The sequence below is a fragment of the Scyliorhinus torazame genome, chromosome 10 (assembly GCF_047496885.1).
Source record: "Scyliorhinus torazame isolate Kashiwa2021f chromosome 10, sScyTor2.1, whole genome shotgun sequence".
Taxonomy (NCBI): domain Eukaryota; kingdom Metazoa; phylum Chordata; class Chondrichthyes; order Carcharhiniformes; family Scyliorhinidae; genus Scyliorhinus; species Scyliorhinus torazame.
In genome coordinates, this window is record NC_092716.1 from 132214664 (window position 1) to 132226213 (window position 11550).

Genomic DNA, 11550 nt, shown 5'->3' on the forward strand with positions numbered 1-11550 from the left:
GTGCTGTTGCTCGGTCCTGTGCTGTTTCGCGGTCCTGTGCTGTTTCGCGGTCCTGTGCTGTTTCCCGGTCCTGTGCTGTTTCCCGGTCCTGTGCTGTTTCCCGGTCCTGTGCTGTTGCCCGGTCCTGTGCTGTTTCCCGGTCCTGTGCTGTTGCCCGGTCCTGTGCTGTTTCGCGGTCCTGTGCTGTTGCTCAGTCCTGTGTGGTTTCTGGTCCTGTGCTGTTGCCCGGTCCTGTGCTGTTGCCCGGTCCTGTGCTGTTGCCCGGTCCTGTGCTGTTGCCCGGTCCTGTGCTGTTGCTCGGTCCTGTGTTGTTGCCCGGTCCTGTGCTGTTGCTCGGTCCTGTGTCGTTGCCCGGTCCTGTGCTGTTGCCCGGTCCTGTGCTGTTGCCCGGTCCTGTGCCGTTGCCCGGTCCTGTGCCGTTGCCCGGTCCTGTGCCGTTGCCCGGTCCTGTGTCGTTGCCCGGTCCTGCGCCGTTGCCCGGTCCTGTGCTGTTGCTCAGTCCTGTGTGGTTTCTGGTCCTGTGTTGTTGCCCGGTCCTGTGCCGTTGCCCGGTCCTGTGTCGTTGCCCGGTCCTGTGCTGTTGCTCAGTCCTGTGTGGTTTCTGGTCCTGTGCTGTTGCCCGGTCCTGTGCTGTTGCTCAGTCCTGTGTGGTTTCTGGTCCTGTGCTGTTGCCCGGTCCTGTGCCGTTGCCCGGTCCTGTGCCGTTGCCCGGTCCTGTGCCGTTGCCCGGTCCTGTGCCGTTGCTCGGTCCTGTGCTGTTGCCCGGTCCTGTGCTGTTGCTCAGTCCTGTGTGGTTTCTGGTCCTGTGTGGTTTCTGGTCCTGTGCTGTTGCCCGGTCCTGTGCTGTTGCCCGGTCCTGTGCTGTTGCTCGGTCCTGTGCTGTTGCCCGGTCCTGTGCTGTTTCCCGGTCCTGTGCTCCCGGTCCTGTGCTGTTGCTCGGTCCTGTGCTGTTGCCCGGTCCTGTGCTGTTTCGCGGTCCTGTGCTGTTGCCCGGTCCTGTGCTGTTTCCCGGTCCTGTGCTCCCGGTCCTGTGCTGTTTCGCAGTTCTGTGCTGTTGCCCGGTCCTGTGCTGTTGCCCGGTCCTGTGCTGTTGCTCAGTCCTGTGTGGTTTCTGGTCCTGTGTGGTTTCTGGTCCTGTGCTGTTGCTCGGTCCTGTGCCGTTGCCCGGTCCTGTGCTGTTGCTCGGTCCTGTGTGGTTTCTGGTCCTGTGCCGTTGCCCGGTCCTGTGCCGTTGCCCGGTCCTGTGCCGTTGCCCGGTCCTGTGCTGTTGCCCGGTCCTGTGCTGTTGCCCGGTCCTGTGCTGTTGCCCGGTCCTGTGCCGTTGCCCGGTCCTGTGCTGTTGCCCGGTCCTGTGCCGTTGCCCGGTCCTGTGCTGTTGCTCAGTCCTGTGTGGTTTCTGGTCCTGTGCTGTTGCTCGGTCCTGTGCTGTTGCCCGGTCCTGTGCTGTTTCGCGGTCCTGTGCTGTTTCGCGGTCCTGTGCTGTTTCCCGGTCCTGTGCTCCCGGTCCTGTGCTGTTTCGCAGTTCTGTGCTGCTTCCCGGTCCTGTTCCCCGGTCTTGTGTTGTTCCCCGGTCCTGTGTTGTTCCCCAGTCCTGTGTTGCCCTACAGTGCAGTTCTGTACAAGACTACATGCCCTGTTCTGTATTACTAACCTGTCCCATATTGTTGCCAATCCTGTATTGTTTTCTTCTACTGTCTTGTTGTCTTATTTGGTGTTGCTGCCCTGTCCTCGGTTGTTGCCCTGTCCTGCTTTGTTGCCCCATCCTGTGTTGCTGGCCAGTTTGGTATTGTTGCCCCAACCTACATTGTTAGCCAATCCTGCATTGTTGTCCTGTCCTGTATTGTCCTCTCCTGTGTTGTTACCCTGTCCTGTGTTGGCCTATATTGGTGTTCTGTATAGGTTTACATCCCTGTATTATTGCCCTGTACTCTATTGTTGCCCTGTTCTGTATTGTTGCCCTGTCCTGTGTTGGCCTATATTGGTGTTCTGTATAGGTCTACATCCCTGTATTATTGCCCTGTACTCTATTGTTGCCCTGTTCTGTATTGTTGCCCTGTCCTGTGGTGGCCTATATTGGTGTTCTGTATAGGTCTACATCCCTGTATTATTGCCCTGTACTCTATTGTTGCCCTGTTCTGTATTGTTGCCCTGTCCTGTGTTGCTCTATATTAGTATTCTGTCTAGGTCTACATCCCTGTGTTGATGCTTTGTCCTGTGTTGTTCCCCAGTCCTGTGTTGTTCCTCGGTCCTGTTTTGATCTCCAGTCCTGTGTTGCCCTATATTGCTGTTCTGTCTAGATATACAGCTCTGTACTGTTATCCTGTCCTGGATTGTTCCCACATTCTGTATTGTTGTCCTGTCCTGTCTTCCTGTCTGGATCCACACCCCTGTATTGTTGCTCTGTACTGTATTATTGACTGGTCCTGTGTTGTTGCCCTATCCTGTGTTGCTCTACCTTGCTGTTCTGTATAGGTATACATCCCTGTACTGTTACCCTGCCCAGGAGTGTTTCCACGTGTTGTATTGTTGCCCTATCCTGTATTGTGCCCCTGTTCTTTGTTGTTGCCATGTTCTGTTTAGTTGGCCCGTTCTATATTATTATCCTCTCCTCTATTGTTTTCCTCTCTTCTATTGTTGCCCTGTCCTGTGTTGTTGCCCCATTGTGTATTTTTGCCCTGTCCTGCATTTTTCCCTGCCCTGCATTGTTCCCCTCTCATGTGTTGTTGTCCCATCCTTTAATTTTGCCCAGTCCTGTGTTGTTGCCCTGACCTGCGCTGTTACCCTTTCCTGTATTGTTGTCCCATCCTGTATTTTTGCCCAGTCCTGTGTTATTTCCCTCTATTTTTCACAATCTTTCAACTGACGTTCCACTGGCGAAGAAAGCTATGTCTCCTGCCCGTGTTTTGGATGTTAGTGTATATTGAATACGATCTGCTCAGAATGGTGGATCAGGTCCTTGTGACCAATCGCGCTAACACTTTTGAAAACAATTTTCCTGGGCTTCAAATAATTTTCCTCCTTCGATTATTACCTTTTCATGGTGTTATCTGTTCATTTAACTTGTTGTTGTTCAGGGGTGTTTTCTGATTGTGGATGTGCCCTGCAATTGGCTCTGAGGCCAGACTTCTCCGATCCGAAATCGCCCCGATACAGCTGTCACAGAAAATATCCATTCTAAACCATTTGGAGAATTTGGCCCTCAGCCAAAACTCCAGCCCTGCAGCGGGAATGGGGAATCCTGCCCGCGTGATTATGACGGAGATTCCCACCGGCGAGGTTCGGACGGAAATTCCAGCCCAGAGACTGCCTTTAAATGAGAGATTGTGTGGTGACCTTTCTGACAAACCTGAAGAAGGTGCGACATGAGGTGAAGTGTTTTTACAAATTCAATTACAGAGAGTGAGGGTGTAAAGAGCAAGGCCAGCATTTACTGCCCATCGCAAACTGTTCTCGTACTGAGCCATTTCAGTGGGTCTGGAATCAGACCAGGGAAGGACGGCAGATTTCTTTCCCGAAAGGAACATTAATGAACCAGATGAGATTTTATGCAATCAACAATAATTCAGAATCATAGAATCCTTACGGTACAGTAAGAGGCAATTTGGCCCATCGAGTCTATGCCGACCTTCTGAATGAGTACCCTACCTAGCCCACTCCATCTTCCCTATCCCCATAACCCCGGAACCTAACCTTTACATCTATGTACACTAAAGGGAAATTTAGCATGGCCAATCCACCTAACCTGCACATCTTTGGACTGTGGGAGGAAACCGGAGCTCCTGGAGGAAAGCCACGCACACACGGGGAGAACGTCCAAGCTTCACATAGACAGTCACCCAAGGTCAGAATCAAACGCAGGTCCCTGGAGCTGTGAGGCAGCAGTGCTAACCACCGTGTCACCGTGCCCACCCTTTATTAAGGCAGACAGGCTTGCAGTTCACATCCCAACTGAATATCCTTGATGGAACATGAAGTCTCAGACTCCTGTCAGGCATTAAGTTGTTTTTTTGCTCCTCTGCAGACCAAACCCCAAATTGCTCCATCCTATCTGACCATATGATCGTGCGCCTGTCACACGTACACACACAGCTCGGCAGCTGTGTACACTTACATTTCTCACCACCAGCTCTGACTTGCAAAATTCACGAACAGATGTCAAAAGGAAACAAAACTCTGGACAACCACAAAGCTGCTGGTGTCCCCATATCTGCCTGAGAGGTGGAAGTGATTAATATCCTGAAGGCCTTACTATTCAAAAGGACCCTTTTGATCTTAATATGTTCCTGCCTGGACCTGAGGGAAGTCCTGCATTAATGAGCAGGGTGATGAGAAACACAAACTACTTCACAACTGTTACATTAATGAATTTGCAAAGATCCAGCTCTCTGCTTTTCATTCTGGAGCAGTGGGGAACAAGAGTAGGCCATTCGGCCCCTCTGCCATTTAACTCATTCATAGCTGATCTTCTACTTAACAGCATTATTCGGGACTGTCCCCATGTTCCTTCATGTTATTGGTACCTAGAAATCTATCGGTCTCAGTCTTGAATAAACAAAACGACTGAGTTTCCACACACCCCAGGGGTAGAGAATTACAAAGATTCACCAACCTCTGAGTGAAGAAATTCCTCCTCATCTCAGTCTTAAAATGGCCTACCTCTTATTCTGAGACTGTGTCCCCTGGTTCTAGACCCCTCAGCCAGGGGGAACATCCTTCCTGCATCTACCCTGTCGATCCCTGTAAGAATTTTGTACACGTCAATGAGTTTATATAGAATCAGTGATGCAACACAGATCAACCCACCCTGCCCACACTGGCTAACTGATTCTATTCCCCCCACTTTCCTGCTCTTTGCCCACAGCCCTGCAATGTTTTTCAAGTATTTATCTCATCCCCTTTTGAAAATTGCTGTTGAATCTGTTTCCGCCGCCCTTTCAGGCAGCATTTCAGATCTGGCACAGGTGACGTATTGCACTATCCAAAGCAACATTGTTTGTCTGCTTCCATATAATTCTCTTGTGTGCAGATAAATTGCACTGGCAATTTTAGCCTGAACGTATCGCTCTGCCAGTTTGGTTTAAACTGCCTTTTGGGGTATATGTGGCAATGTGCTGTGCATTCCATGTCATGTACATTGTGTGACATTGTGCCAGGGGATAATTACTAGATGCCATCCCATGCCAAAGGGGACAAGTTTCAGGAGTTGATCTGCTTAGGGAAACTTGCTTTGGGCTCCGCAGACATGAATGAAAATGTTCCTTTCTGTCGGGTAGTTGTGCCCTGTGTGGTGGTCCCACTCTGCATGGTTGGTCATGCTAACCTCAAACCCTTTACTTGATTCTGATAACTAGAAGATTCTCGGAGCTGGGAACCCGGGTCCCACCAGGACCAGACACTTCAACCCACAGTTTCAGCGTGGAAGAGGGTCTCATCAGGGCTCAGTGTCTCACATGACTCATTAAACAGTCCAATCCTGTCAGCACCTCAGGGAGAGACTGGACTGATACACACCCTGTCCCGGGGGTGGGCTGCGTGTCAGGGAGGCAAGAAGACTTACTCACCACTCTGGCTCTCTCCATCGCTGCTCGGTAGATAGGTGTAGTATTCGTGCTGCTGTCTGCAAACATCGCTATCGTAAGCACCAATATCTTCGGGATACTGCAATTAATTCAAAGAAAGACACTCACAACCAATAACCGAGGAGCAGGTCACAATTATATCCCCAAGAGAGTCACTGCTGGTACCCAGGGAAAAGGCAAGACTACTTACAGGAGTGATAAGATAGCCTTCCATAGAGGCTGGGCTTTGCTAAGACAGGAGCAATTCCACGGGGCAGGTTAGCAGGACGTACATCAGACGGCCAGAGACATACTTGTCTTAGCCCCCAAACTCCTCCAGCAGCCTCCTCCACTCACTCTCCCAGTGTAGATTGGAGTGAAAGTATTTCCTGCAGCGGTCCTCAATGGTGGGGAGTTTTAGTTTGGAAAGTGTTGGGCGCGCCTATATATCACTTGTTGGCTGGAGCCCGCTGCCTTCAAGTGCTTCTAGCGAGCAGCCAGGGAAACAGGAACTTCATGGTCAGGGGCTGGTGTCACGAGACTCCACCTCTCTCTCTCTCTCTCTTTCTATTTGAGTGTAATCCATTCATCCACAGGGAGACAGAAGGTTAACCCCCCTTAGCGGGCAGGCCAGGTGTACAGGGGCTTGGAATCTCAGGACTATTCACCAGGAGCAGCTCCATGTATTTTGTCAGGGGCTGGGGAAGATGTCCTGAGGCTGTGGGAAACCCAGGGTCCTCTTCATCAACTGCTTCTCCCTCAGGCTGGTTGGATGGTTAAACCTCCCACATGTCCTCCCCATGGGCTATCTGTGGGAGAATAAGGAGCGGTGACAAAAGTCAGGGGGTGTCTCTTCTCGGATGGTTTCCAAGACAGATGGAGAGTTGACACCATTGTTATGCCATTTCCCAACAGAGGGTGCGCCAGAGAGCCAGAGAGAGAATACTGGAGACATGAAGGCTTGGAGGAACGCAGGAAGAGGCAACTTAGACCATTGTGTCTGTGCTGGTCCTCTCCAAGCACAATTCAGCTAGTCCCGGTCCCCTAATCCAGCATCGTGCAAGAGTTTATCCAATTCCCTTTTGAAAATCACAATGGAATCTGCCTCCACCATTCCAAACCCTAACCATTCACTACACAAAAACATTCTGCATGTCACCATTAGTTCTTTGGCCGATCACTTTAAATCTGTGCTCTCTACGTCTTGCCCCTATGGAGACAGTTTATCTCTATCTGCTGTGAGGAATGTGGGGATTTAAGATGTGTTTTATTGTAGGCATTGGTGCAGTAAGGGTTAAAAGCCTGGGTTAGTGTGTTTTTGAAGAATCCTGGGTTGAAAGGTTTTGGGAGGCAGGGCTGCAATTAAAGCATTGTAAAAGCTTGGGCTAATGGAATGTTGTTTGGATTAAGGGGATTCCCTGTGGAGTTAATTAGGTTGCAACTTGGTAAGATGATGTCATTACTGATCAGGGGCAGGATTCTCCGTAGGCTGATGCCGAAATTGCGAAACTTGATTGGGCGGAGAATAGGTTCTGACAGCAAAACCGCGGCGGGCGCAGATTTGATGGTAAATCCCAATTCTCCATCACCTCGACAGCGGCGTCAATGCGTTCCGGAACACATGCACAGTAAACACTGTTTGCATGTCATTAGCTGGCCCGACCCAGAATTCTCCGGGGCCTCCGCGATGCTCCACCACAGATGGGCTGAGTTCCTGATGGCGAGATTCACTTGTGCTTTTAAAAATTGTGACCTGGAGGCCCTCCCACGATGGGGCGAGTTCACGATGACGCGGTTCACTCATGGTCTCAGCCGTGCAGGAATCCGGGCATGGCGGCTGCGGGCTGTGTCCAGCGCCACCACAATTGGGCGGGAGCCATGCCGCAGGCTAGGGGAGGGGGTCTTCTGCGAGGGCTGGGGGGGATTGATGGGGGGTGGCCAGGCGGGCACCATCTGGCAGGTCGGGTCTGCGCACGGCCGGCGCTATGTTATACAGTGTGTTATACAGTTGTCGCCGTGCGAATGTCCAGCCATGCACCCGGCATTCTCTGGCCGTTTATTTTGTGGAGACCGGGAAGTTTACTTGGTGCAGCTAAGTGCTGACGCCAGCAGCATCGGTGAAGGGCGGCGCCGATTTTTTCCATGTAAAATGCCACAGATCTTCCGCACTTAGCCTCAGAATTGGAGCATCTGGCCCAGAGTTTTGGCATGGTTCTGACAGGATTCAGATCGTTTCTATAAAGCAGTGTCAAAAGATCTCTCTCTCAAAGAACATCTCTGGTATTCCTGAGGGTTCACTGTATTTAACAGAACTGAGATGTTTTTTTTTTTGTTGTTTGAGTGGGAATAAAGATAGCAGTTAAGGATTACTGTGGTCACTCTATTGATTAGCATCGTTTAAGGGGTAATTGTAAGTTATTTTCTGCTGTGATGTTAAAGATATTTTAGTACTGTGTTAGTAATAAAGTTTGTTTTAATATACCATATCCCTATTTCCTGGTGTAATCACTCCTGTGGGGAGGTATCCTTTCCTCAGTCTTACAAAATTAAAATAAAATATTGGTGTTTCTGTTCAGTATCCTAGCCACTGTTGGGATCTGCTCCGGGATCGTAATACCACACTGTCTAGACCCCTCGTGATTTGAATACCTCGATCAATCTTCCTCCCAGCCTTCAATTCTCAAGGAGAACAGCCCCAACCTCTCCAATCTGTTGATGTAACTGAAGCCCCTCAACCTCATACCATCACATCAATCTTTTCTTCACCCTCTCTAAAGCCTTCACACAGTCTTCTAAAGTGTAGTTGCCAGAATTGAACATGATGGGTGGAATCTTCTGGAGCTCAAACCTCAAATTCGGAAGTGTGTAATTTACATGCGTACTAACAAAGGGATATAAGGTAAACTCGATAGATTTTGTTGTGTGAAACTTTCGGGAGTTGCGTAAACCGGAAAATAGATTGAGCCGTACCCGTGTTTTCACCACTGCTTTATTCCCCCTTGTTCCAAATTCCCAATAGAGACAGAAATAATTGTAGGGATGGCCATGAAGGCAATGGAACACCTTATGCATCCACAAGAGCCCGAGGTCGCAGCGACCAACAGAGCAGAACAGTGTCCCATATGGGAAGAAGAGATTAGGAAATACCTAAAGGGGAAAGGATGGTCCCTATGGTCGGAGTTTTGTGCGAATGTAGAGACAGGTCCTGGCAAGCCTGACCGAGATCCACAAAAAGAATTTAAGTAAGGTTTGTAAGCCGATGGCAATCGTGTCCTGTCTGGCACAATTGCGAGGCACAGAGGAGGTCGTGAGGACACTCCATAGACAGCTTGAGGAGAAAGAGAGGGAAACCTTAGTGAAAGTGAGAGATTAAATGTGCAACTCCGGGAGCAGCGAGCGGCGAAGGACAAGGAAATGGATGATGTCAAGAGGGCACATCAATCTTGTCTCACCCACCTCAGCAGCTTCCAGATCCAATATGATAAGGCCTACCAGGACACGCAACGTGTGGTACTGGTAAGAGAAGAAACATAGAACCAGGTAGTTGAGGAAACAATGCGAAGATTTGAAGGCAGCCCTCCGAGCACTGCACAGTTCCACCACGGAACAGAGGCAGAGTTCAGTGGATCATGCCAAGTGCAGGCAGCAAATTGCAAGATTGCAATTACTGCTATCCATCCAGAATGAGTTCAGAGATACCTTTGGTCCACAGTTAGGTCAGGAGGATGGCGCCGATTGGCAGCAACTCAGTGAAACGGCCCAACGGTACGTGAATGAGACAGAAAATCAGAATAGGGCCCCCCAGACCCCAAAAAGAAAAGCACCCGCACCACCGACTGCACAGGCAGCACCCAACCCTATGATCCCCATCACCACGCAGCGCAGGGTCACCACGGAAGACCAACCCGATTTTGTGTATACAACCCCATTAACCATCACCAGTTAAGAGATGCCCGCGATAGAATTCAGACTTTCCACCCCACATCAGACCCACACCACTTTTTCGAACTGGTTAAGCAACAGACCCTCATGTACAGTCTAGACAAGCTGGAAGAGGTGAAACTCATGGAATGAAAAATGAAATGAAAATCGCTTATTGTCACAAGTAGGCTTCAATGAAGTTACTGTGGAAAGCCCCTAGTCGCCACATTCCGGCGCCTGTTCAGGGAGGCTGTTACGGGAATAGTTATGTACCTTGACCCATCAGTTAATTCAGCCCTTCCCGACCCACAAAATGTAGGAGGAGGAGGTAGCCTCCAAGACATGAAAACAGCCATTTTAGACGCCATTGGCTACAATAGAGGAGATCCGGTAGACGGACTCAACCGGTGCAGACTGAAAAAGGGAGAGCATCCAACAGCCTTTGCTGGGCACCTCTGGATCCTCTTTACTGCTGTATTTGGTGAGTTAGCCCACGCCCGTTTATCAGCAGACGATACAACCAAATGGACCCATACTCTAGTATCCCATGCGACAGAGGCAGGACAGAAGGCATGTGCCAATTATGACCCCTCGGACCTGGCACACAATGAAGTGTGGGTTCTGAAGCGATTATCGAGAGCTTTGGAACAGTCCCTACAGAGAAAGACAGAGCAGGAAAGAGTAGACGCCACAATGAGTCCAGTAAGCGCACACCAAGACCCCGCATGGGTAAATGAAGGCAGAAGTAACGCGCAGCACCCTAAAACACAGGAATGTTACAATTGCGGACAGAAAGGACATTACGTATGAGAATGTCAAGCCCCCCCGAAACAGCAACGGAATCAGCACACAAATGCCCCCCGTAGAAACAATGCCAGACCCATCCACAGTGTTAGCGCTCGAGCAGATAATTTGGCCATAAATGGCACCGATTGACGGTGTTCAGGCTCCCCAACTTGGGTCTGCGATACCCTTTGGGATAAGTCTGGAAGACCGGTAGTTGCAGGCACAGTCCGGGGACACCCAGTAGAGTTCCTTTGGGACACAGGAGGGTCCCGAACCATGTTAAACTCCTCTGTGATGTACCAGAGAGATATATGGCCCACTACAGACACCATTACCCTTAGTGGCTTTACAGGTCACCTCCAGCAGGGACACATCACAGCCCCTGCGGATGTACAGATTGGCAACATTAAAACGAAACACTTGGTCGTTTTAGTAGATTTACCCCAGGCAGCAGAATACATCCTGGGCATAGATTTTATGAGTTCACACAAACTTTCATTCGATCCTGTTAATAGATGTGTGTGGAAAATGGCCAGAGCAGCACGTGCCCCCGCCACGCTCACAGTAGGAGACTATGTACACAGAATTAGCTCAGTGGGAGAGTACTGACTTGATTCACAAACCATTACCACAGACAAAGCGGTCAGAGAAGTTTTGAAAAGACATAAAGCATCGTTTGCCCAGCACAAGCATGACTGCGGCAAAATCCCAGGAGTGGTTAACATTACAGGTCCCGATCCTAAGATCCACAAACGATACGGCTTCCCCCAGCAAGTCGAGGGAGAGATAGTCAAGGTAATCCAACGTTTATTGAACCAGAGAGTGATTTGACCCGTAGCATCAATGAACAATGCCCCAATTTGGCCAGTAAGGAAACCAGATGATTCATGGAGACTGACCATCGATTATAGGGAATTGAACAAAGTGACTCCACTAGCAGCCCCAACCATTGCCACGAGTCCCGAGACCAGGTTAAAACAGGGACTCCAGTCAAAATTTTTCACGGTATTGGATATCAGCAATGGCTTTTGGTTCATTCCACTGGATAAAGCATGCCAGTACAAATTGGCGTTCACTTTCCAGGGCAGCAGTACAAGTGGATGTGCCTTCCACAAGGCTTCCACAACTCCCTCTCCATTTTTCACAGACAATTGGCGAACGGCTTATCAAAATTTTCCCGCCCTGAATGCCTTGTTCAGATTGTGGACGACTTGCTCCTACAGACTGACACCAAGGAAGAGCACATTTCACTTCTTTCGGAACTATTAGGACTCCTCAAAGAAAT

The 11550-nt window shown here is 49.9% G+C and overlaps 1 protein-coding gene across 2 annotated transcripts in view; it reads right to left on the reverse strand.

The window, feature by feature from the left end:
* Positions 1–6053, reverse strand: part of LOC140430934 (transcription factor PU.1-like) — a 308989-nt gene extending 302936 nt beyond the window's left edge. Inside the window, exons 1-3 of one of the 2 annotated variants that reach the window (XM_072518762.1) lie at positions 5770–6053; positions 5562–5658; positions 4657–4737 (exon numbers count right to left, since the gene is read on the reverse strand). In XM_072518762.1, coding sequence (XP_072374863.1) covers positions 4657–4737; positions 5562–5658; positions 5770–5793 — 202 coding nt within the window. In that variant the 5' untranslated portion in view covers positions 5794–6053. The remainder of the gene's footprint in view (positions 1–4656; positions 4738–5561; positions 5659–5769) is intronic. The other variant, XM_072518763.1, reaches the window with a different exon arrangement.
* Positions 6054–11550: the final 5497 nt, after the last annotated feature.